General features: G+C 45.6%; 1 protein-coding gene across 3 annotated transcripts in view; it reads right to left on the bottom strand.

The window, feature by feature from the left end:
• The window catches only part of LOC109869985 (amyloid-beta A4 protein-like), a 50,201-nt gene that overhangs the window by 4,813 nt on the left and 18,113 nt on the right, over positions 1-27,275 (bottom strand). For 2 of the 3 annotated variants that reach the window (XR_004204565.1, XM_031799916.1), the window contains exons 4-11: positions 25,429-25,541; positions 12,146-12,330; positions 11,723-11,946; positions 11,366-11,536; positions 7,161-7,294; positions 6,923-6,997; positions 6,672-6,830; positions 66-194 (exon numbers count right to left, since the gene is read on the bottom strand). Coding sequence is in view for 2 of the 3 variants with exons in the window: in XM_031799916.1 (XP_031655776.1) it covers positions 66-194; positions 6,672-6,830; positions 6,923-6,997; positions 7,161-7,294; positions 11,366-11,536; positions 11,723-11,946; positions 12,146-12,330; positions 25,429-25,541 (1,190 nt within the window). In the remaining variant the exon portion in view is untranslated. The remainder of the gene's footprint in view (positions 1-65; positions 195-6,671; positions 6,831-6,922; positions 6,998-7,160; positions 7,295-11,365; positions 11,537-11,722; positions 11,947-12,145; positions 12,331-25,428; positions 25,542-27,275) is intronic. The other variant, XM_031799926.1, reaches the window with a different exon arrangement.

The following is a 27,275-nucleotide window of genomic DNA, read 5'->3' as shown; positions in this document are numbered from 1 at the left end:
AGTGTAGGGTGGTTGAACGGTGAGCTTAGGGGTTTGTGCGTAGTGTATTATAGTGGTTGGGGTACCTGGGGTCGGATCTGAGCAGCCTTTTTGGGGTCCACCATGCGGACGTGCTCGTAGTGTTTCAGGGTGTGTTGTCTGTCCTTCTGTTCTGCACGGACATACTTCTTCAACAGGCCAAGCACCTGACGAGGCTGAGAGACAGAGAGAGACAAGGGGATGAGGTACAGAAGGACAAGGGGAAGAGGTACAGAGGGACAGCAGGATGGGACACAGAGAGAGAGAGACGGGGGGGATGGGACACAAAGAGAGAGAGACGGGGGGGGTGACACAGAGAGACGGGGGGGATGAGACACAGAGAGACGGGGGGGATGAGACACAGAGAGACGGGGGGGATGAGACACAGAGAGACGGGGGGGATGAGACACAGAGACAGGGGGGTGAGGGACAGGGGGACAGAGACAGGGGGATGAGGGACAGGGGGACAGAGACAGGGGGATGAGGGACAGAGACAGGGGGATGAGGGACAGGGGGACAGAGACAGGGGGATGAGGGACAGAGACAGGGGGATGAGGGACAGAGACAGAGGGATGAGGGACAGAGACAGGGGGGGATGAGGGACAGAGACAGGGGGGATGAGGGACAGAGACAGGGGGGATGAGGGACAGAGACAGGGGGGATGAGGGACAGAGACAGGGGGATGAGGGACAAAGACAGGGGGACGAGGGACAAAGACAGGGGGACGAGGGACAAAGACAGGGGGACGAGGGACAGAGACAGGGGACGAGGGACAGAGACAGGGGACGAGGGACAGAGACAGGGGACGAGGGACAGAGACAGGGGGACGAGGGACAGAGACAGGGGGACGAGGGACAGAGACAGGGGGACGAGGGACAAAGACAGGGGGATGAGGGACAAAGACAGGGGGGTGAGGGACAGAGACAGGGGGGTGAGGGACAGAGACAGGGGGGTGGGGGACAGAGACAGGGGGGTGGGGGACAGAGACAGGGGGGTGGGGGACAGAGACAGGGGGGTGAGGGACAGAGACAGGGGGGTGAGGGACAGAGGCAGGGGGGTGAGGGACAGAGGCAGGGGGGTGAGGGACAGAGGCAGGGGGGTGAGGGACAGAGACAGGGGGGTGAGGGACAGAGACAGGGGGGTGAGGGACAGAGACAGGGGGATGAGGGACAGAGACAGGGGGATGAGGGACAGAGACAGGGGGATGAGGGACAGAGACAGGGGGATGAGGGACAGAGACAGGGGGATGAGGGACAGAGACAGGGGGACAGAGACAGGGGGGTGAGGGACAGAGACAGGGGGATGAGGGACAGAGGCAGGGGGGTGAGGGACAGAGACAGGGGGGTGAGGGACAGAGACAGGGGGGTGAGGGACAGAGACAGAGACACAAAAAGTGTGTGCTTCATCTACCATAATAGCATCGCTATCCCAAAGAAAGGTAACATAGAACAACGTTTTAAACCACACAAAACCCAGGAAAGAGATTTTCCAGCAAAGACTGTCTTACAAAGAAGAAAGGAACAAGAACAAAACAACCAACTGGCAGCGCAGCAGTCAACTTTCACAAGGCCTGTGACCAAAGGGCAGCGCAGCAGTCAACTTTCACAAGGCATGTGACCAAAGGGCAGCACAGCAGTCAACTTTCACAAGGCCTGTGACCAAAGGGAGGCGGCAACCATAGCCTCTTGTCGTGTGAGTAGTGCCCTCAGACCAGTGTTATTGCTAAGCATAAAAAGTTGTTCAAAGATGGGGAGATGATCAAGGAAGCATTTATTGAGGCTGCAGACTCACTGTTTGGGGATTTTAAGAATAAGGCTGAAATTATGGCTGCTATCAATTACATTCAGACAAGAAGATGTGAGGGAATAGCAGAGAACCTTGAGGATCAACTGAAGAAGGATACTGACAACTGTGAATGTTATTCCCTTCAGTTTGACCAGTCCACAGACAATGGTAGATGTGGCAGTTATGCATTTCATCAGAATAGTAAACAAAAAAAGAAACCTCTCTCTGTCAACTGTGTTTATTTTCAGCAAACTTAACATGTGTAAATATTTGTATGAACATAAGATTCAACAACTGAGACAAACTGAACAACAGAAATGGAATAATGTATCCCTGAACAAAGGGAGGGTCAAAAGTAAGAGTCAGTATCTGGTGTGGCCACCAGCTGCATTAAGTACTGCAGTGCATCTCCTCCTCATGAACTGTACCAGACTTGCCAGTTCTTGCTGTGAGATGTTACCCCACTCGTCCACCAAGGCACCTGCAAGTTCCCGGACATTCTGGGGGGAATGGCCTTAGCCCTCACCCTCCAATCCAAAAGGTCCCAAACGTGCTCGTCCATGGCAGAACACTGACATTCCTGTCTTGCAGGAAATCACACACAGAACGAGCAGGATGGCTGGTGTCATTGTCATGCTGGAGGATCATGTCAGGATGAGCCTGCAGGAAGGGTACCACATGAGGGAGGAGGATGCCTTCCCTGTAACGCCAGTGTTGAGATTGCCTGCAATGACAACAAGCTCAGTCCGATGATGCTGTGACACACCGCCCCAGACCATGACGGACCCTCCACCTCCAAATCGATCCCGCTCCAGAGTACAGGCCTCGGTGTAACGCTCTACAAGCCCTCAGTCCAGCCTCTCTCAGCTGATTGCGGACAGTCTGAGCACTGGAGGGATTATGCGTTCCTGGTGTAACTTGGGCAGTTGTTGTTCCCATCCTGTACCTGTCCCGCAGGTAATGTTCAGATGTACCGATCCTGTGCAGGTGTTGTTACATGTGGTCTGCCACTGTGAGGACGATCAGCTGTCCATCCTGTCTCCCTGTAGCGCTGTCTTAGGCGTCTCACAGTATGGACATTGCAATTTATTCCACAGGATTTTTACAAATTATCTTTGAAAGACAGGGTCCTGAAAAAGGGACGTTTCTTTTTTTGCTGAGTTTATTTGACAACATGAGTACAAATGAGGAACTACTCGCCGTTTTGCCACTGAAAGGACATACAAGGGAGTTAGCAAACTCCATAAAAGCTTGAAAGATGTCTATCAAATTCCAACTGCCCTTTTGTAAGCTTGTTTCCATTACTACCTATGGGCCACCTGCTATAGTAGGCCGCATCAGTGGGTTTGTTGCATTGTGCAAACAAGATGATTCTTTCCCGGACTTTCTTAGTTATCACTGCATAATTCATCAGTAAGCTTTGTGCGGGAAGATGTTAAACATGAAAGAGATGATGGATGTTACCATGAAGATTGTGTGTTCTATTCGAGCAAGAAGCCTACAGCAGAGGCTATTTCACGCTCACTTAGAAGAGACTGAAGAGGAGCACACAGGCCTGCTGCTGCACACGGATGTGAGGTGGCTGAGCCGAGGTACATTTTTAGGTTGATTCAGTGAGTTGTTGCCTGAAATCAAGGAGTTTCTCAAGGTCCCCAAACATGCAGAATATGCACAGCTCGAGGACACACAGTGGCTCCTGGATTGAGCTTTTCTCACTGACATAACTTACATGTTTAATGAATTAAAATGTAGAGCTGCAAGGGAAAGGCAAACATGTCAGAGACATGATCAGCTCTGTGAACACTTTTAAATGCAAACTACAACTGGTCACGAGAAAGCTGCAACGTAAAAAGCTGCATTCAGAACCTGAACGTCAGGGCAAGGATACAGCACAGCCTGACAGTGGACGCTACGTGGAGCAAGTCCAGAGCACCTCATCTGAGTACGACAGTCATTTCACTGACTGCATCACTTGAGCCTATTGCCACTTATAAGTGCTTTCCGTTTGGCACAGACATAAATGTGGAAGTCATTGCCTCCAAAATGGGATCACTTTTTCAGTTGGACACAACTATATGAGAAACTGAAAATGTCACCCTTCAAAATGACATTCAGCTGAAATCCAGGGCAACCACTGAGATGAAAGAAGAGTTCTGGGAGCTACTGCTGGAGGAAGAAGTATCCCAACATAACAAGATGTGCTCTCAACTGATCAGCCCTTTTTTGGGTCAACCTACCTCTGTGAGTCTGCATTTTCTCACATGAAGATAATAAAGTCCAAGTACAGATCTACTATGAATGATGACCACCTTGTGTCCTGCATGAGACTGGCAACACGCTGCAGCCCTAACTATAAAAAAACAACTTCAACCCAATGCCAAAAGTCACACAAAGGCAGGAAATGAAATTGGTTGCACTTGTGTGGAAACTGTGTTATTGGTCCACATTATATTTGGGTATCAAATAGGATTCATAGCAGCAGGTCAATACTCAGTGGTGTGCTGCGTTTCACAGATGTTGTTGGTTGGTTTAGATTTAGAGACTGGTAGATCTCAGACTGGCAAATGAAAAAGTAGATCTGACGTCAAAGAAGGTAGGGCACACCTGGTGTACAGTGTGTACTGAGTGTAATATGTGCATTATGCATGGTGAGAGGGTGTATCGATCACATTCTAAAATGGATTAAATATTTTTCTTTCTTCTCATCAATCTACACGTAATAACCCATAATGACAAAGGGAAAACAGTTTTATTTTAAATGTATTAAAAATAAGAAACTGAAATACCTTATTTACATAAGTATTCAGACCCTTTAATATGAGACTCGAAATTGTGCTCAGGTGCATCCTGTTTCCATTGATCTTTCTTGAAATGTTTCTACAACTTCATTGGAGTCCACCTGTGGTAAATTCAATTGATTGGACATGATTTGGAAAGGCACACACCTGTCTATATAAGTTGACAGGGCATGTCAGAGCAAAAACCAAGCCATGAGGTCGAAGGAATTGTCCGTAGAGCTCCGAGACAGGATTGTGAAGGGGCACAGATCTGGGGAAGGGTACCAAAAACTTGAAGGTCTCCAAGAACACAGTGGCCTCCATCCTTCTTAAATGGAAGAAGAGTGGAACCACCAAAAATCAAATCAAATGTATTTATATAGCCCTTCGTACATCAGCTGATATCTCAAAGTGCTGTACAGAAACCCAGCCTAAAACCCCAAACAGCAAGCAATGCAGGTGTAGAAGCACGAGTCAAGAGTCTTCCTAGAACTGGCTGGCCGCCTGGCCAAACTGAACAATCAGGGGAGAAGGGCCTTGGTCAGAGAGGTGACCAAGAACCCAATGGTCACTCTGACAGAGCTCCAGAGTTCCTCTGTGGAGATGGGAGAACCTTCCAGAAGGAGAAACATCTCTGCAGCCCTCCACAAATCAGGTCTTTATGGTAGAGTGGCCTGACGGAAGCTACTCCTCAGTAAAATGCACATGACAACCCGCTTGGAGTTTTCCGAAAGGCACCTAAAGGACTCTGACTATGAGAAACAAGATTCTCTGGTTTGATGAAACCAAGATTGAACTCATTGGCCTGAATACTGAGGTGGTTATTTCTATATTATCAAATGAGGAGAGACAACCTTATCACACAAGTCAGAGTTATACTTAAACTAAATATTTAATCACTTATTAATAAGTGAATGATGTGAGTGCTCTGCAATAACGAGGCTGGTCAACCCAACACTCTTGACTGTTTGGTTGAAAGCCCTGACACACAGAATACAAAGATATTTTATAGCAAAGACACACACACACACACACCCCTTAGTCTACATGACAAACAACAGATATGAGAAAGGAGTATCCCCCAGCCAGAAAGCATTTGCTGTGAAGACTGTTCTTATTGTACAGAAACCAGAGTTTGGCCTGAGACAAGGTTCCTCTCATCATTATCCATACCTGAGCCATCTCTCCCTGGTACCTTACATTACATAAACACCAACTCATTCTATGGAATGCATGCTGTAGGTTTTATCACCAAACCATTCGGAAATCAATTGTCAGCATTGAGCCTCAAAGGCTCCTCTCAGTTCACACAGACACAGATAAGCGAGTACTAATGGAACCCTGTTCTATTGCATAAATGGTAGTATTATAACATCATCTTGTAATTTCTCCACCATAATGCTAAGCGCCACGTCTGAAAGAACCCTTGCACCATCCCTACAGTGAGGCAGCATCATGCCATGGGGATGTTTTTCCAGCATCAGGGACTGGAAGACTAGTCAGGATCAAGGGAAAGATGAACGGCGCAAAGTACAGAGAGATTCTTAATGAAAACCTTCTCCAGAGTGCTCAGGACCTCAGACTGGGGTGAAGGTTCACTTTCCAACAGGACAATGACCCTAAACACACAGCCAAGACAATGGAAGAGTGGCTTCGGGACAAGTGTCTGAATGTCCTTGAGTGGCCCAGGCAGAGCACAGACTTGAACCTGATCAAACATCTCTGGAGAGACTTGAAAATAGCTGTGCAGTGACGCTTCCCATCCAAGAGGATCTGCAGAGAAGAATGGGAGAAAAACTCAGGTGTGCCAAGCTTGTAGCGTCATACCCAAGAAGACCCGAGGCTGCCAAAGATGCTTTAACAATTTACTGAGTAAAGGGTCTGAATACTTATGTAAATGTGAATTTTTTTTATTATACATTTGCAAAAATGTCTAAAAACCTGTTTTTGCTTTGTCATTATGTGGTATTGTGTGTAGATTGATGTGGGGGGAAAAACAATTCAATCCATTTTAGAATAAGGCTAGAATGTAACAAAATGTTGAAAAAGTCAAGGGGTCTGAACACTCCCGAATGCACTGTGCATATGTACCCTGGGTGGGTTGGCCTGCAGGGAGCCGAGGTAGTTCTCCAGGGCCATGTGGCGGCGGCTGTTGAGCAGGGCCTCCACCCGGGCCATGTGGGTCTCCACCAGCTGCTGCCTCTCTCCTGCTGCCTCCTGCTCCAGGGCCTCCACCTTCTCCTGGAAGTGCTGCACACAAAAAAATTAACACACACTAGAATGCACTCACACACATACGCACGCACGCACACATGCACACACGCACGCACAAGGTAGTGTACCTGGATGACTGCCTTTTTGTCAGCGCGAGGGAGACTCTTGGCTTGTCTCTCTGCTTCCTCCCACTCTCTCATCACCTGGCGAGACACGTCAGTCACACATCAGAGGATTGTGGGTAGTGTAGTGAAATCCCTTATTGTCCATAGTTCACGTCAGAGAAGGGACCCCTCTCCCCCATAAGTTCTCCCTCTTTCACAAACACACAGGCTAATTGTCTCTCTCACTCTCATACACACAGACCTGAGACATCCTCTCGCGGTGCTTGGCCTCCAGACTCTCCTTGGCCTGCTGGAAGTTGGCGTGTTCGCTGTCGTCTCCGGGAGACTCCAGGTAACGGTCCACCGCGCCAGGGGGGGAGGGGGCCGTGGTAGGCACTGGGAGAGGAGGAAGAAAAAGCGATAGAGGGGAGAGGAGGAAGGGGATTTCCACAAAAGGGTCCAAAGGTAACTGTTTGATAAACAGCGGCAAATCCTCCTCCCACATTTCTACCTTATTGTCACTGTAATCTGAAACTATACTAAGACTTTAAGGGTCTGAACACACAGGTCAACCACAGACAGGTCGACCTGGCAGTCAGGTAGAGAGACAGGTCAACCACACAGACAGTCAGGTAGAGAGACAGGTCAACCACACAGACAGACAGGTAGACCTGGCAGACAGGTAAACCACACAGACAGACCTGGCAGTCAGGTAGAGAGACAGGTCAACCACACAGACAGACCTGGCAGTCAGGTAGAGAGACAGGTCAACCACACAGACAGACCTGGCAGTCAGGTAGAGAGACAGGTCAACCACACAGACAGACCTGGCAGTCAGGTAGAGAGACAGGTCAACCACACAGACAGACCTGGGAGTCAGGTAGAGAGACAGGTCAACCACACAGACAGACCTGGCAGTCAGGTAGAGAGACAGGTCAACCACACAGACAGACCTGGCAGTCAGGTAGAGAGACAGGTCAACCACACAGACAGACCTGGCAGTCAGGTAGAGAGACAGGTCAACCACACAGACAGACCTGGCAGTCAGGTAGAGAGACAGGTCAACCACACAGACAGACCTGGCAGTCAGGTAGAGAGACAGGTCAAACACACAGACAGACCTGGCAGTCAGGTAGAGAGACAGGTCAAACACACAGACAGACCTGGCAGACAGGTAGAGAGACAGGTCAAACACACAGACAGACCTGGCAGTCAGGTAGAGAGACAGGTCAACCACACAGACAGACCTGGCAGACAGGTAGAGAGACAGGTCAAACACACAGACAGACAGACAGGTAGAGAGACAGGTCAAACACACAGACAGACCTGGCAGTCAGGTAGAGAGACAGGTCAACCACACAGGTCGACCTGGCAGTCAGGTAGAGAGACAGGTCAACCACACAGACAGACCGACCTGGCAGTCAGGTAGAGAGACAGGTCAAACACACAGACAGACAGACCTGGCAGACAGGTAGAGAGACAGGTCAAACACACAGACAGACAGACCTGGCAGACAGGTAGAGAGACAGGTCAAACACAGACAGACAGACAGACCTGGCAGTCAGGTAGAGAGACAGGTCAACCACACAGACAGACAGGTCGACCTAGCAGTCAGGTAGAGAGACAGGTCAACCACACAGACAGACAGGTAGAGAGACAGGTCAACCACACAGACAGACAGGTAGACCTGGCAGTCAGGTAGAGAGACAGGTCAACCACACAGACAGACATGTCAACCACACAGACAGACAGGTCAACCACACAGACAGACAGGTAGACCTGTCAGTCAGGTAGAGAGACAGGTGAACCACACAGACAGACAGGTAGACCTGGCAGACAGGTGAACCACACAGACAGAAAGACAGACAGGTGAACCAGACAGAAAGACAGACAGGTAGAGAGAGATCAACCACACAGACAGACAGGTAGAGAGACAGGTCAACCACACAGGTAGAGACAGGTCAACCACACAGACAGGTAGAGAGACTGTCAACCCCACAGACAGACAGGTCAACCACACATACAGACAGGTAGAGAGACAGGTCAACCACACAGAGATAGGTAGGTAGAGAGAGGTCGGCCACACAGAAAGACAGGTCAGCCACAAAGACAGACAGATCAACCACACAGACAGGTAGAGAGACAGGTCAACCACACAGACAGGTAGAGAGACTGTCAACCCCACAGACAGACAGGTCGACCACACATACAGACAGGTAGAGAGACAGGTCAACCACACAGAGATAGGTAGGTAGAGAGACAGGTCGGCCACACAGAAAGACAGGTCAGCCACACAGACCGAAATACAGACAGGTAGAGAGACAGGTCAACCACACAGACAGGTCAACCACACAGACATAAAGAGACAGGTCAACCACACAGACAGACAGGTAGAGAGACAGGTCAAACACACAAAGACAGGTAGACCTGGCAGACAGGTGGAGAGACAGGTCAACCGCACAGACAGACAGGTCAACCGCAGACAGACAAACAGGTAGAGAAACAGGTGAACCACACAGACAGACAAGTCAGCCACACAGACAGGTCAGCCACACAGACAGAGGGGTAGGTAGAGAGACAGGTCAACAACACAGACAGAAAGACAGGTCAACCATACAGACAGGTAAAACACACAGACAGACAGGTTAACCACACAAAGACCGGTAGACCTGGCAGACAGGTGGAGAGACCGGTCAACCAGACAGACAGGCAGGTAGGTAGAGAAACAGGTCAACCACACAGACAGACAGGTGATATACCAGTCTGCCTTGACATTTTTTTGTGTGTGGGTGTGTATGCATGCACGAGATAAGGGAGACTGGAAATTCTGCCTAGTCAGGATCAGGGTAGGCGTGCTTAACTGCGCGGAAAGTGCCGGAAAGGAGTGGAACAGCCAGGCTGGGGCTGGGAAACAGACAGAGACTCAACCAACTGACATACGCACGAACACACACACACACACACACACACACACACACACACACACACACACACATACACACACTTAAAGAGACACTGCTGCTGTTAGGTTAAACCGGTTAGAACATCAAGTCATTAACCCACTGCCAGGTCAGGCCACCATAAATCACCAGACAAACACTGTCACACACACACAATGTTATTGAGTTGGTTAGTGAGTGATGGAGTGAGTAAGAGAATTGTTGCAAAAGCAGAAGAGTGAAGAGGTGAGTGAGTGAGTTGGCTATTTTCCACCAGTGACATTCTCTGCTAATGTCGGCGCAGATACTTCCTAATATCTCGTCCGTTTCTTGATTAGGTCATTATACATAGTTTTTTAAATGTTTTATATCAGAATGACCTAATTGAAAGGTCAACCTCTGTCTGTACCAAGCTACCTGTTCACCCAATAGAGAAGACTATTTTGTTTGGAACACTCTGCACTTCCCTAAAACCTGAGATGGATCCAGACCCTCAAGGTTTGTTACAGTAAAACAGTCCTAGCTATCCAGAGTAATGGTTCATCTGTAATAACTACTATTGGAGGGAAATGAAAGATCAACTCATTTCGTAAAAGGCTGTGCATGTTATTGACCTTCCACCACCTTCTAAGAGTGGCAGAAAATCTCTTTAATGAAATTCAATGAAAACTTAAAAGTCATTGACAAATATGATGTAAAATTTACACTGAACAAAAATATCAAAACAACATATAAAGTGTTGGTCCCATGTTTCATTAACTGAAATAAAAAAGTCCCATAAATGTTCCATACGCACAAAAGGCTTATTTCGCTCACATTTTGTGCACAAATGTGTTTACATCCCTGTTAGTGAGCATTTCTCCTTTGCCAAGATAATCCATCCACCTGACAGGTGTTTTATATCAAGAAGCTGATTAAACAGCATGATCATTACGCAGGTGCACCTTGCGCTGGGGACAAATACCACTCAAATGTGCAGTTTTGTCACACAACACAATGCCACAGACGTGTCAAGTTGAGGGAGAGGCCATTGAAGAGGAATGGGACAACAGTCTGATAAACTCTATTCAAATAATATGTGCCGCTCTGCACGAGGCAAATAATGGTCACACCAGATACTGACTGCTTTTCTGATTCACGCATCTACATTTAGTTTTCTTAAGTATCTGTGACCAATAAAATGGACATCTGTATTCCCAGTCATGTGAAATCGATAGATTAAAGCCTAATGAATTTATTTCAATTGACTGATTTCCTTATATGAACTGTAACTCAGTAAAATCTTTGAAATTGTTGCATGTTGTTTTTATATTTTTGTTCAGTATAGAACTGAAACATCTTCCCCTTTCAGAGTAGGTAGTACATCACTTGTGCTTCAAGTGTCTAAGAGCCATCAGACAGACAGGTAGACTGTGTTAGACAGACAGACAGCTCAGAGGCAGACAGCTCAGAGCCAGACAGCAGGGGTTATAGTCCCCAAGGCAAGGGACCTAGAGGTCCATATCGGGGGTCCAGTCCAGGGACTTACACACACTGGTGCTGCAGACAGATAGGCAGTACTCCTCTGAGTCAAAGTTATTCCGGTTGCCCCCACACCCTCCAAAGAGGAAGGGGGCACAGGTGCCCTTCTCTGGCACGAAGTACCAACGCTCCAGAATGGCATGGCATGGGCCCGACTCAGCACGCGCCCAACACACCTCTGAGAAAGACACACACTCTTAAAACACACACTCACACAGAGCAATCACACACACTGGGTGTGTTTACACAGTATGTTCAAACATACACACATCTTCTCCACCTTTGAAACCTCTCCACAAATCCTTGGAGAAAAATAAACAAACAAACAAGTAATCATCTCTTTCAATCCATGGCTTGTTCTTACCTCTGACGACTTCCTCAACCGACTCAGTGGTGGTCGTGGTGGTGGTTGTCATGGCGATGTTGGAGGTGCCTTCACCACTGTCCCGTTCATCGGTCACGTCATCCTCATCGTCTTCATCATCATCATCATCCTCAAGACCATCTCCGTCCTCGTCTCTGTCAAAGGCATCCTCTTCGTCATCCTCCTCAGTGGTGACAGCCCCCTGATCCGCCTGGCGAGGCATGCTGTAGGGAGAGAGGGTGGAACGTGAGTCTATCTGGTTGTGCAGGTTATCTGTCAAAAGGATTTAACCACTGGTTTAGGAACTTGAGTAAGTATTTAAGATGATGTGTGCGTGCTTAAATGTCTGGATGTTTGTGTCTGCCTGTATGCATCTGTGCTTGCTCCTTTATGTGTGCACGCATTGTGTTTGTGCGTGCGTACTTGTTATCGGTATATTCAGTCTCGTCTCCACCCCACCACACATCAGACTCAGTCAGCTCCACACTGTCTGACTCGCGCTGTGTCTCCGCTGGGCAACACACAAACTCCACCCCCCGGAAACGGTCGATGCCGCATGGCAACAGCATCCCGTAGTCATGGAGATTCATGGTGCGGTCTCCGCAGGACTGATAATAATAGTAATTAGAAAACATCTCATTTGCCCATCACTTTTTAAGACACAGCTCTTTACATATCACTAGTGTCAAGATGGTTTCCTGGTCAGGTACATGCTCAGTATAAAACTATGCAAAAGACTAAAGGTGATACAAATAAATAATATGAAGCAAATCAATCATTGGTAGAATTCTAGCTTATAGAATCAGTCAAAAATAATAGGATGAGGTGAGGAGCAATCCTGCATGCATGGGAGGATGGACCGAGATAAAGGGCTGAGTCATCGCAGCCCAGCACACACTCCCTCAGAATATGAGAGAGAGGAGAGAATACTGATAGGGTGAATCATCCAGAGGTATGGGGGTCAATGGGAGTCAAAGGGGAAGAGGCCCTCAGGGAATCCCTGCTGACTACACAGGATTCCCTGAACACACCCCTTATTACCAGTGCAAGTGAAGAAATTACGCACTAGGAAAAAAGAGAAGAAAGGAGAAGGGGGGGGGGGGTGAAATGAGGAGAACTATAGTTGCATATAACTAGGTTCCTTCACTGTATTCACATCCTACCATACCTTTATCTGTACATTATACCTTGAAGCTATTTTAGCGCCCCCAGAAACCTCCTTTTACTCTCTGCTCCAGACGTTCTAGACGACCAAATCTCATAGCTTTTAGCCGTACCCTTATCCTACTCCTCCTCTGTTGATGTAGAGGTGAATCCAGGCCCTGCAGTGCCTAGCTCCACTCCTATTCCCCAGGCACTTTCTTTTGATGAATTCTATAACTGTAAAAGCCTTGGTTTCATGCATGTTAACATTAGAAGCCTCCTCCCTAAGTTTGTTTTATTCACTGCTTTAGCACATTCTGCCAACCTGGATGTTCTAGCCGTGTCTGAATCCTGGCATAAGGAAGACCACCAAAAATTCTGAAATCTTCTTCCCTAACTACAACATTTTCAGACAAGATAGAACAGCCAAAGGGGGCGGTGTTGCAATCTACTGCAAAGATAGCCTGCAGAGTTCTGTCCTACTATCCAGGTCTGTACCCAAACAATTTGAACTTCTACTTTTAAAAATACACCTCTCTAAAAACAAGTCTCTCACCGTTTCCGCCTGCTATAGACCACCCTCTGCCCCCAGCTGTGCTCTGGACACCATATGGGATCTGATTGCCCCCTCATCTATCTTCAGAGCTCGTGCTGCTAAGCGACCTAAACTGGAAGATGCGTAACACCCCAGCCATCCTACAATCTAAGCTTGATGCCCTCAATCTCACACAAATTGTCAATGAACCTACCAGGTACCACCCCAAAGCCGTAAACACGGGCACCCGCATAGATATCATCCTAGCCAACTTGCCCTCTAAATACACCTCTGCGGTTTTCAACCAAGATCTCAGTGATCACTGCCTCATTGCCTGCTTCCGTAATGGGTCAGCGGTCAAACGACCTCCACTCATCACTGTCAAACGCTCCCTGAAACACTTCAGTGAGCAGGCCTTTCTAATCGACCTGGCCGGGGTATCCTGGAAGGACATTGACCTCATCCAGTCAGTAGAGGATGCCTGGTTATTTATTTTGAATGATTTCCTCACCATTTTAAATAAGCATGCCCCATTCAAGAAATATAGAACCAGGAACAGATATAGCCCTTGGTTCTCTCCAGACCTGACTGCCCTTAACTAACCTAAAAACATCCTATGGCGTTATGCATTAGCGTCGAACAGCCCCCGTGATATGCAACTTTTCAGGGAAGCTAGAAACCGATGTACACAGGCAGTTAGAAAAGCCAAGGCTAGCTTTTTCAAGCTGAAATTTGCTTCCTGCAACACAACTCAAAAGTTCTGGGACACTGTAAAGTCCATGGAGAATAAGAACACCTCCTCCCAGCTGCCCACTGCACTGAAGATAGGAAACACTGTCACCACCGATAATTACACTATAATTGAACATTTCAAAAAGCATTTTTCTACGGCTGGCCATGCTTTCCACCTGGCTACCCCTACCCCGGTCAACAGCACTGCACCCCCCCACAGCAACTCGCCCAAGCCTTCCCCATTTCTCCTTCTCCCAAATCCAGTCAGCTGATGTTCTGAAAGAGCTGCAAAATCTGGACCCCTACAAATCAGCCGGGCTAGACAATCTGGACCCTTTCTTTCTAAAAATTATCTGCCAAAATTGTTGAAACCCCTATTACTAGCCTGTTCAACCTCTCTTTCGTGTCGTCTGAGATTCCCAAAGATTGGAAAGCAGCTGCGGTCATCCCCCTCTTCAAAGGGGGGGACACTCTTGACCCAAACTGCTACAGACCAATATCTATCCTACCCTGCCTTTCTAAGGTCTTCGAAAGCCAAGTCAACAAACAGAATACCAACCATTTCGAATCCCACCATACCTTCTCCGCTATGCAATCTGGTTTCAGAGCTGGTCATGGGTGCATCTCAGCCACGCTCAAGTTCCTAAACAATATCGTAACTGCCATCGATAAGAAACAATACTGTGCAGCCGTATTCATTGACCTGGCCAAGGCTTTTGACTCTGTCAATCACCACATCCTCATTGGCAGACTCGATAGCCTTTGTTTCTCAAATGATTGCCTCGCCTGGTTAACCAACTACTTCTCTGATAGAGTTCAGTGTGTCAAATCGGAGGGCCTGTTGTCCGGGCTTCTGACAGTCTCTATGGGGGTGCCACAGGGTTCAATTCTTGGACCGACTCTCTTCTCTGTATACATCAATGATGTCACTCTTGCTGCTGGTGAGTCTTTGATCCACCTCTACGCAGACGACACCATTCTGTATACTTCTGGCCCTTCTTTGGACACTGTTAACAACCCTCCAGTCGAGCTTCAATGCCATACAACTCTCCTTCCGTGGCCTCCAATTGCTCTTAAATACAAGTAAAACTAAATGAATGCTCTTCAACCGATTGCTGCCTGCACCTGCCCGCCTGTCCAACATCACTACTCTGGACGGTTCTGACTTAGAATATGTGGACAACTACAAATACCTAGGTGTCTGGTTAGACTGTAAACTCTCCTTCCAGACTCACATCAAACATCTCCAATCCAAAATTAAATCTATAATTGGCTTCCTATTTCGCAACAAAGCATCCTTCACTCATGCTGCCAAACATACCCTTGTAAAACTGACCATCCTACCAATCCTCGACTTTGGTGATGTCATTTACAAAATAGCCTCCAATACCCTACTCAACAAATTGGATGCAGTCTATCACAGTGCAATCCGTTTTGTCACCAAATCACCATATACTACCCACCATTGCGACCTGTACGCTCTCTTTGGCTGGCCCTCGCTTCATACTCGTCGCCAAACCCACTGGCTCCATATCATCTACAAGACCCTGCTAGGTAAAGTCCCCCCTTATCTCAGCTCGCTGGTCACCATAGCATCACCCACCTGTAGCCCGCACTCCAGCAGGTGTATCTCTCTGGTCACTCCCAAAACCAATTCTTCCTTTGGTCTTCTTCCAGTTCTCTGCTGCCAATGACATAAATCTCTGAAACTGGAAATACTTATCTCCCTCACTAGCTTTAAGCACCAGCTGTCAGAGCAGCTCACAGATTACTGCACCTGTACATAGCCCATCTATAATTTAGCCCAAACAACTACCTCTTCCCCTGCTGTATTTATTTATTTTGCTCCTTTGCACCCCATTATTTATATTCTTCCGCTGCATATCTACCATTTGAGTGTTTTACTTGCTATATTGTATTTACTTCGCCACCATGACCTTTTTTTTTGTTGCCTTTACCTCCCTTATCTCACCTCATTTGCTCACATTGTATATAGACTTATTTTTCTACTGTATTTTTATTCCATGTGTAACTCTGTGTTGTTGTATGTGTCGAACTGCTTTGCTTTATCTTGGCCAGGTCGCAATTGTAAATGAGAACTTGTTCAACTTGCCTACCAGGTTAAATAAAGGTGAAATAAATAAATAAATAAAAGTTAAAAAAATAGAACGAAGAAACAAGAAAAGAACAGGACATTGAGAGACCAAGACAAAACGGATTAAAAGATGAATGTGCGTGAGTGATTCCCGTAGCTGCGAGCCAAAGCCAAGCTTAGTCTCAAAAGAGATTATTTTGTTGATTATCAAAACGATCTTTGGTTTGTAAGTGAAGTGCTCTGAACCGAACTAGGATTTTGTTTCCCTTTCTTGAACCATCCGAGTGCCATTCTATGAACATTAAATATATATATATATATATTTTTTTTTTTAAAGCTGACTCTTCCTCTGTTTACACCACCCCTTGCTACCGCATAGATCAGAACCCCCCTGGACTGATAACACTAGATCGATAGAGGAGAGAACATGAGATGGATCGATAGAGGAGAGAACACGAGATAGATGGGTAGATGGATAGATGAGAGACTAGATAGAGAAGAGAATACAAGATGGATAGAAGAGGACTGGCCACCCATCATAGCCTGGTTCCTCTCTATGTTTCTTCCTAGGGTCCGGCCTTTCTAGGGAGTTATTCCTAACAACCATGCTTCTACACCTGCATTGTTGCTGTTTGGGGTTTTAGGCTGGGTTTCTGTACAGCATGTTGTGACATCATCTGATGTAAGAAGGGCTCTATAAATACATTGATAGATAGAGTGAGAAAACTTCAACAATATAAAAAGCAAGAGCAGGAGAAGAACAGAGCACTAGAGGAGAGGATCAGACTGCTAGAGGAGAGGGTTAGAGGGATGGCGTGTGACAGAACAACTCACTAGAGGTGGCCACCTCCGCAGAGAAGCCAGCAGACCAGCCCACCTCAGCTCCTGACAAAAGTCTTGACACCACAGCAGAACAGTCCACACCAGACCCTGACCATAGCATCAACATCACAGCAGAACAGACAAATGAAGAACCCCAAGCCCAGAGGACCTCACCCCTCTGAGTACCCCCCCCCCCCCCCGTCAGCCACCCTGATAGCCCTCCTGACCCCCCAAGACGCAGATTGTCATCAAACAGGAAATATATACAATATTTTTTTTTCTCCCAAACACAGTGCGTCTAAACTCTGGTGTCCAAACACCCAGCGCGCCCTAGACCTTCTGTCTGAGGACCAACTAGGCTCACCCAGCCACATAATATTACACACAGATACAAACAATCTGAGAACACAGAAGGAAAGGGTGGCCACAGCACTGAAGGGAGTGATTGAAAAAGCTTCTTCTACTTTCCCCAATGCACAAGTGCGTATCTCCACCCTGCTAGATGACCGTGGACTTCAGGAAACAGCAGAGGGAGCAGCCCGCTATCCACATCGACAAGACAGTAGTGGAGAAGGTGGGAAGTTAAGTTCCTCGCCGTACACATCACGGACAAACTGAAATGGTCCACCCACACAGACAGTGTGGTGAAGGCGGCGCAGCAGCACCTCTTCAACCTCAGGAGGCTTGTCACCAAAAACAAACTTTTACAGAATCGAGAGCATCCTGTCGTGCTGTATCACCGCCTGATACGGCAACTGCTCCACCCACAACCGCAAGGCTCTCCAGAGGGTAGTGAGGTCTGCACAACGCATCACCGGGGGCAAACTACCAGCCCTCCAGAACACCTACACCACCCGATGTCACAGAAAGGCCAAAAAGATCAAGGACAACAACCACCCGAGTCACTGCCTGTTCACCCCGCTATCATTCAGAAGGCGAGGTCAGTACAGGTGCATCAAAGCGGGGACCGAGAGACTGAAAAACAGCTTCTATCTCAAGGCCATCAGACTGTTAAACAATCATCACTAACATTGAGGGGCTGCTGCGAACATACTGACTATACTCTAGCCATTTTAATAATGGAAAAATTGATGTAATAAATGTATCACTAGCTACTATATATAATGTTTACATACCCTACATTACTCATCTCATATGTATATACTGTACTCTATACCATCTACTGCATCTTGCCTATGCCGTTTGGCCAGCACTCATCCATATATTTTTATGTAGATATTCTTATTCATTCATTTACACTTGTGTGTACAAGGATAGTTGTTGTGAAAGTGTTAGGTTAAATTACTTGTTAGATTCTATTGCATGGTCGGAACTAGAAGCACAAGCATTTCGCTACACTCGCATTAACATCTGCTAACCATGTGTATGTGATAAAAAAATTGGATTTGCTACCACGAAAGACTTCCACCCTGCTACCATACAGCAGGTAAACGCAAGTATTTCCCATGACAGTGCCTCAAAACCATATGTTTTCCTGGCCCACCACTCCACCCCAGACTTGAACAGCATCTATGACCAGGTCCACCTATACAAGGCAGCAGTGCCCACCTTCGCCAGGACTCTAAAGACATCTAAAGACATCGCTCTCAAACGCAGTCCCAACACTTCACACAGGAGCAACAAATCAATGGACACCCCGCCCAGACCAGCGACACTCCCAAACCTGCGGGACCCCCCCTGGACCTACACATAGAGGACCCATGCAGAGAGGACCTACATCCAGACCACAACACCACCAGCCACAACACCACCAGCCTCAGATCAGATCTATGCCCCTCCTGTCCAACCCATGCACCCCACCCCCGCAAAGAGGGCCTCAACATGGAAGTTACACATACACCCAGGCAGTGAGCAGGCAAACAGGCCCAACCCCCACTCTTACACTAGCCCAAGCCAATGGCATGTACCAGATGCTCAGCAGGCTCTGCTCACACTTACTGGCCTGAGGCCAAACCACACGATGAACAACATTGGACACTTTATGGAAAACAAAGCCTTCACTATCTCATCCTGGAATACCCAAGGTCTGAGGTCATCTGCCTTTGGCCTAAAGATCAGGAACCTGGACTTCAAAGAAATCGGTAATACAGACATCGTCATCCTACAAGTAAACCTGGTATAGAGGAGAAGGACCCACTGGTTGCCCTCTAGGTTACAGAGAGCTGGTAGTCCCATCCACTAAACTACCAGGTGTGAAAAAGGGAAGGGACTCAGGGGGTACGCTAATTTGGTAAAGAGCAGACCTAACTTAATCTATTAAATTAATCAAAACAGGAACATTTTACATTTGGCTAGAAATTCAAAAGGAAATTACCTCAACAGAGAAAAATGTTCTCCTGTGTGCTAACTATATCCCCCCACTAGAATCCCCATACTTTAATGAAGACAGCTTCTCCATCCTGGAGGGGGAAATCAATCATTTCCAGGGAGAGAATGTACTAGTCTGTGGCAACCTCAATGCTATCCTGGAGGGGGAAATCAATCAATTCTCTTCCAGGGAGAGAATTTACTAGTCTGTGGCAACCTAAATGCCAGAACCAGACAAGAACCTGACACCCTCAGCACACAACGGGACAAACACCTGCCTGGAGGTGACAGCATTCCCTCCCCCATATGCCCCCCTAGACACAACTATGACATCATAACCAACAAAAACAAGTCACAACTCCTGCAGCTCTGTCGCACACTGGGTATGTACATAGTCAATGGTAGGCTTCGAGGGGACTCCTATGGTAGGTACACCTATAGCTTATCTCTTGGCAGTAGTACTGTAAACTACTTTATCAGACCTGACCTCAACCCAGAGTCTCTCAGAGTGTTCACATTCAGCCCACTTACACCCCTATCAGACCACAGCAAAATCACTATCTACTTGAACAGAGTAATACTCAATCATGAGGCATCAAAGCCAAAAGGAAGTGAGTAATATTAAGAAATGCTATAGATGGAAGGAATGTTTGGAAACCTACCAAAAAATCAATTAGGCAACAACAAATTCAATCCCTTTTAGACAACTTCCTGGATAAAATATTCCACTGTAATAGTGAAGGCGTAAACTGGGCAGTAGAAAACCTTATATTTGATCTCTCAGCTTCCCTATCAAATCCAAAAATGTCAAATAAAAAAATCAAAAAAATTAACCACAATGACAAATGGTTTGATGAAGAATGCAAAAATGTAAGAAAGAAATTGAGAAACCTGTCCAACCAAAAACAAAGACCCGGAAAACCTGAGTTTGGTGAATCACTAAAACAATACAGAAATACACTACGGAAAAAGAGGGAACAGCACGTCAGAAATCATCTCAATGTAATTGAAGAATCCATATTAGGTCTCACCACTTCTGGGAAAACTGGAAAACACTAAACACAAAGAGCTATCTATCCAAAATGGAGCTGTATGGGTAAACCATTTCTCCAATCTTTTTGGCTCTATAACAAAGAACAAACAGCAAAAACATATACATGAGCAAATACAAATCTTAGAATCAACTATTAAAGACTGCCAGAACACACTGGATTCTACAATTACCTTGAATGAACTACAGGACAAAATAAAAACCCTCCAACCCAAAAAGGCCTCTGGTGTTGATGGTATCCTCAATGAAATGATCAAATATATAGACAACAAATTCCAATTAGCTATACTTAAACTCTTTAACATCATCCTTAGCTCTGGCATCTTCCCCAATATTTGGAAACAACGACTGATCACCCCAATCCACAAAAGTGGAGACAAATTTCGACTCAATTTGGCATGAGGGTCTGCTATACAAATTGATGGATAGTGGTGTTCGGGGAAAAACAAACAACATTATAAATCCCATGTACACAAACAACAAGTGCGCAGTTAAAATAGGTAAAAAGCACACACATTTTTTCCCACAGGGCCGTGGGGGGAGACAGGGATGCAGCTTAAGCCCCACCCTCTTCAACATATACAGTGGGACAAAAAAGTATTTAGTCAGCCACCAATTGTGCAAGTTCTGCCACCCAAAAAAATCCAGAAAATCACATTGTAGGAATTTTTAATTAATTAATTTGCAAATTATGGTGGAAAATAAGTATTTGGACAATAACAAAAGTTTCTCAATACTGTTATATACCCATTGTTGGCAGAGGTCAAATGTTTTCTGTAAGTCTTCACAAGGTTTTCACACACTGTTGCTGGTATTTTGGCCCATTCCTCCATGCAGATCTCCTCTAGAGCAGTGATGTTTTGGGGCTGTTGCTGGGCAACACGGACTTTCAACTCCCTCCAAAGATTTTCTATGGGGTTGAGATCTGGAGACTGGCTAGGCCACTCCAGGACCTTGAAATGCTTCGTTGCCCGGGCGGTGTGTTTGGGATCATTGTCATGCTGAACGACCCAGCCACGTTTCATCTTCAATGCCCTTGCTGATGGAAGGAGGTTTTCACTCAAAATCTCACGATACATGGCCCCATTCATTCTTTCCTTTACACGGATCAGTCGTCCTGGTCCCTTTGCAGAAAAACAGCCCCAAAGCATGATGTTTCCACCCCCATGCTTCACAGTAGGTATGGTGTTCTTTGGATGCAACTCAGCATTCTTTGTCCTCCAAACACAACGAGTTGAGTTTTTACCAAAAAGTTATATTTTGGTTTCATCTGACCATATGACATTCTCCCAATCTTCTTCTGGATCATTCAAATGCTCTCTAGCAAACTTCAGACGGGCCTGGACATGTACTGGCTTAAGCAGGGGGACACGTCTGGCAATGCAGGATTTGAGTCCCTGGCGGCGTAGTGTGTTACTGATGGTAGGCTTTGTTACTTTGGTCCCAGCTCTCTGCAGGTCATTCACTAGGTCCCCCCGTGTGGTTCTGGGATTTTTGCTCACCGTTTTTGTGATCATTTTGACCCCACGGGGTGAGATCTTGCGTGGAGCCCCAGATCGAGGGAGATTATCAGTGGTCTTGTATGTCTTCCATTTCCTAATAATTTCTCCCACAGTTGATTTCTTCAAACCAAGCTGCTTACCTATTGCAGATTCAGTCTTCCCAGCCTGGTGCAGGTCTACAATTTTGTTTCTGGTGTCCTTTGACAGCCCTTTGGTCTTGGCCATAGTGGAGTTTGGAGTGTGACTGTTTGAGGTTGTGGACAGGTGTCTTTTATACTGATAACAAGTTCAAACAGGTGCCATTAATACAGGTAACGAGTGGAGGACAGAAGAGCCTCTTAAAGAAGAAGTTACAGGTCTGTGAGAGCCAGAAATCTTGCTTGTTTGTAGGTGACCAAATACTTATTTTCCACCATAATTTGAAAATAAATTCATTAATAATCCTACAATGTGATTTTCAGGATTTCTTTTCTCATTTTGTCTGTCATAGTTGAAGTGTACATATGATGAAAATTACATGCCTCTCATCTTTTTAAGTGGAAGAACTTGCACAATTGGTGGCTGACTAAATACTTTTTTGCCCCACTGTACATCAACGAATTGGTGAGGGCACGAGAACAGTCTGCAGCACCCGGCCTCACCCTACTAGAATCTGAAGTCAAATGTCTACTGTTTGCTGATAATCTGGTGCTTCTGACACCAACCAATGAGGGCCTACAGCAGCACCTAGATCTTCTGCACAGATTCTGCCAGACCAGGGCCCTGACAGTAAATCTCAGTAAGACCAAAATAATGGTGTCCAAAAAGGTCCAGTCGCCAGGACCAGAAATACAAATTCCATCTAGACACCATTGCCCTAGAGCACACAAAAAAACTATACATACCTTTGCCTAAACATCAGCGCCACAGGTAACTTCCACAAAGCTGTGAACGATCTGAGAGACAAGGCAAGAAGGGCATTCTATGCCATCAAAAGGAACATAAAATTCGACATACTAATTAGGATCTGGCTAAAAAATACTTGAATCAGTTATAGAACCCATTGCCCTTTATGGTTGTGAGGTCTGGGGTCCGCTCACCAACCAAGAATTCACAAAATGGGACAAACACCAAATTGAGACTCTGCATGCAGAATTCTGCAAAAATATCCTCCGTGTACAACGTAGAACACCAAATGCATGTAGAGCAGAATTAGGCAGATACCCGCTAATTATCCAAATCCAGAAAAGAGCCGTTAAATTCTACAACCACCTAAAAGGAAGCGATTCCCAAACCTTCCATAACAAAGTCATCACCTACAGAGATGAACCTGGAGAAGAGTCCCCTAAGCAAGCTGGTCCTGGGGCTCTGTTCACAAACACACCCCACAGAGCCCCAGGACAGAAACACAATTAGACCCAACCAAATGATGAGAAAACAAAAAGATAATTCCTTGACACATTGGAAAGAATTAACAAAAGAACAGAGCAAACTAGAATGCTATTTGGCCCTAAACAGAGAGTACACAGTGGCAGAATACCTGACCACTGTGACTGACCCAAACTCAAAGAAAGCTTTGACTATATTCAGACTCAGTGAGCATAGCCTTGCTATTGAGAAAGGCTGCCGTAGGCAGACCTGACTCTCAAGAGAAGACAGGCTATGTGCACACTGCCCACAAAATGAGGTGGAAACTGAGCTGCACTTCATAACCTCCTACCCAATTTATGACCATATTAGAGACACATATTTCCCTCAGATTACCCACATCCACAAAGAATTTGAAAACAAACCCGATTTTGATAAACTCCCATATCTACTGGGTGAAAATCCAGTGTGCCATCACAGAAGCAACATGTGTGAGCTGTTGCCTCAGGAAAAGGTCAACCAGTGAAGAACAAACACCCTTGTAAATACAACCCATATTTATGCTTATATATTTTCCCTGTTGTACTTTAACCATTTGTACATCGTTACAACACTGTATATATACATAATATGACATTTGTAATGTCTTTATTATTTTGGAACTTCTGTGAGTGTAATTTTTATTGTTTATTTCACTTCTGTATATTATCTACTTCACTTGCTTTGGCAATGTTAACATATGTTTCCCATGCCAATAAAGCCCCTTGAACTGAATAGAGGAGAGACCACTAGATAGATAGAGGAGAGAGACCACTAGATAGATAGAGGAGAGAGACCACTAGATAGATAGAGGAGAGAGACCACTAGATAGATAGAGAGGTGAGGATACTGGCAGAATACCTGACCCAAAATGAAGGAAAGCTTTGACTATGTACAGACTCAGTGAACATAGCCTTACTATTGAAAGGCTGCCATAGACAGACCTGGCTCTCAAGTGAAGACAGGCTATGTGCACACTGCCCACAAAAGTAGGTGGAAACTGAGCTGCACTTCCTAACCTCCTGCCAAATGTATGACCATAGAGACAAATTTCCCTCAGATTACACAGATCCACAAAGTATTTGAAAACAAATCCAATTTTGATAAACTCCCATATCTGTTGGGTGAAATACTAGTGTGCCATCAAAGCCACAAGATTTGTGACCTGTTGCCACGAGAAAAAGGGCAACTAGTGAAGAACAAACATCCTTGTAAATAGAACCCATATTTATGTTAATTTATTTTCCCACGTGTACTTTCACTATTTGCACACCGTTACAACACTGTATATATACACACATGACATTTGTAATGTCCTTATTCTTTTGTGTGTAATGTTGAGAGAATATAACATTTGACTGAACACAAATATAAACGCAACATGTAAAGTGTTGGTCCCATGTTTCATGATCTGAAATAAAAGCCCAGAAATGTTCCATCCCCCAAAAATTCAGCACAAATGTGTTTACATCCCTGTTAGTGAGCATTTCTACTTTGCCAAGATAATCCATCCACCTGACAGGTGTGGCATATCAATAAGCCGATTAAACAGCATGATCATTACACAAGTGCACCTTGCGCTGGGGACAATAAAAGGCAATGAAATGTGCAGTTGTGTCACACAACACAATGCCACAGATGTCTCAAGTTGAGGGAGTGTGCAATTGGCATGCTGACTGCAGGAATGTCCAACAGAGCTGTTGTCAGAGAACGTGTAACCACGTCAGCCCAGGACCTCCACATCCAGTTTCTTCACCTGCAGAACCGTCTGAGGAGGGGGTGGTGCTGAGGAGTAATTCTGTCTGTAATAACGCCCTTTTGTGAGGAAAAACTCATTCTGATTGGCTGGGCCTGGCTCCCAAGTGGGTGGGCCTATGCCATTCCAGGCCCATCCCAGGCCCAGTCATGTGAAATCCATACATTTGGGCCTAATGGATTTATTTCAATTGACTAACTTCCTTCGATGAACTCAAACTCAGTAAAACCTTAGAAATGGTTTATATTTTTGTTCAGTATAGACAGATAGAGAGTACTAGATAGATAGAGGAGAGACCAGAGAGCAGAGACCTGAACACATCAGAACTGTGTGATAAGCCATGAAAGCGTCCTGACCTCTTTAGCCACGGTGTGCCAGTGCAGGTGGCTCTCACACATGTCCATTCTCTCCTGATGCAGGAACTTGCACTTATCAGGAACCAGCAGGGCATCACTCACAAACTCTCCAACTGCAAAACACAGATGAATGATTCTCACACACACACGCGCACACACACTGTGTTAGCGCCACTGACAGAATGTGTAAGGAAATTGTGCAATATGTATAATGTATGTGGCTACATGAGAAGTGTACAATGTGTATGACAGAGGTAACGTGCAATGTAAAGTGAATTCGGAAAGTATTCAGACCCCTGGACTTGTTCCACATTTTGTTACATTACAGCCTTATTCTAAAATGGATTAAATAGTCCCCCACCCCCATCAATCTACACAAAATACACCAGAATGACAAAGCAAAAACTGATTTTTTAAATTATTTTTGTGCAAATGTATTTTTTTTTAAACTGAAATTTTACGTTTACATAAGTATTCAGACCCTTTACTCAGTACATTGTTGAAGCACCTTCGGCAGTGAATTACGGCCTTGAGTCTTCTTGAGTATGACGCTACAAGCTTGGCACACCTACAGAACCAGTCAAAAGTTTGGACACCTACTCATTCAAAGGTTTTTCTTTGTTTTTTACTATTTCCTACATTGTAGAATAATAGTGAAGACATCAAAACTATGAAATCATGTAGTAACCAAAGAAGTGTTAAAAAAATCTACGTATATTTTATGATGACAGCTTTGCACACTTGGCATTCTCTCAACCAGCTTCATAATGTATTCACCTGGAATGCATTTCAAATCAACAGGAGTGCCTTGTTAAAAGTCAATTTGTGAAATTTCTTTCCTTCTTAATGCATTTGAGCCAATCAGTTGTGACTAGGTAGGGGAGGTATACAGAAGATAGCCCTATTTGGTAAAAGACCAGGTCCATATTATGGCAAGAACAGCTCAAATAAGCAAAGAGAAATGACAGTCCATCATTACTTTAAGACATGAAGGTTAGTCATTGTGGAAAATGTCAAGAACTTTGAGAGTTTCTTCAAGTAGTCGCAAAAACCATCAAGCGCTATGATGAAACTGGCTCTCATGAGGACCGCCACAGGAAAGGAAGACCCAGAGTTGCCTCTGATGCAGAGGATAAGTTCATTGTAGTTACCAGGCTCAGAAATTGCATCCTAAATAAATGTTTCATAGAGTTCAAGTAATAGACAAATCAACTGTTCAGAGGGGACTGCGTGCATCAGGCCTTCACGGTCAAATTGCTGCAAAGAAACCACTACTAAAGGACACGAATAAGAAGAAGTGACTTGATTGGGCCAAGAAACACGAGCCATGGATATTAGATTTTTGGTTCCAACTGACGTGTCTTTGTGAGACGCAGAGAAGGTGAACAGATGATCTCTGCATGTGTGGTTCCTACCGTGAAGCATGGAGGAGGAGGTGTGATGGTGCTTTGCTGCGGACACGGTCTGTGATTTATTATAGTATTCAAGGCACACTTAACCAGCATGGCTACCACAGCATTCTGCAGCAATGGTACCCTTCCCTAGATCTGTACCTTGACACAATCCCGTCTCAGAGCTCTACGGACAATTCCTTTGGCTTGGTTTTTGCTCTGACATGCACTGTCAACTGTCGGACCTTATATAAACAGGTGTGTGCATTTCCTAATCATATCCAATCAATTGAATTTACCACAGGTGGACTCCAATCAAGTTGTAGAAACATCTCAAGGATGATCAATGGAAACATGATGCACATTAGCTTTATTTTGAGTGTCATAGCAAAGGGTCTGAATACTTATGTATTTTGTAATACATTTGCAAAAAAATTCAAACAACCTGTTTTCGCT

The sequence above is a fragment of the Oncorhynchus kisutch genome, linkage group LG2, assembly GCF_002021735.2.
Source record: "Oncorhynchus kisutch isolate 150728-3 linkage group LG2, Okis_V2, whole genome shotgun sequence".
Classification (NCBI taxonomy): Eukaryota; Metazoa; Chordata; class Actinopteri; order Salmoniformes; family Salmonidae; genus Oncorhynchus; species Oncorhynchus kisutch.
Note: the sequence above shows the minus strand (reverse complement) of the source record. Positions and strands in the feature narration are given on the sequence as shown.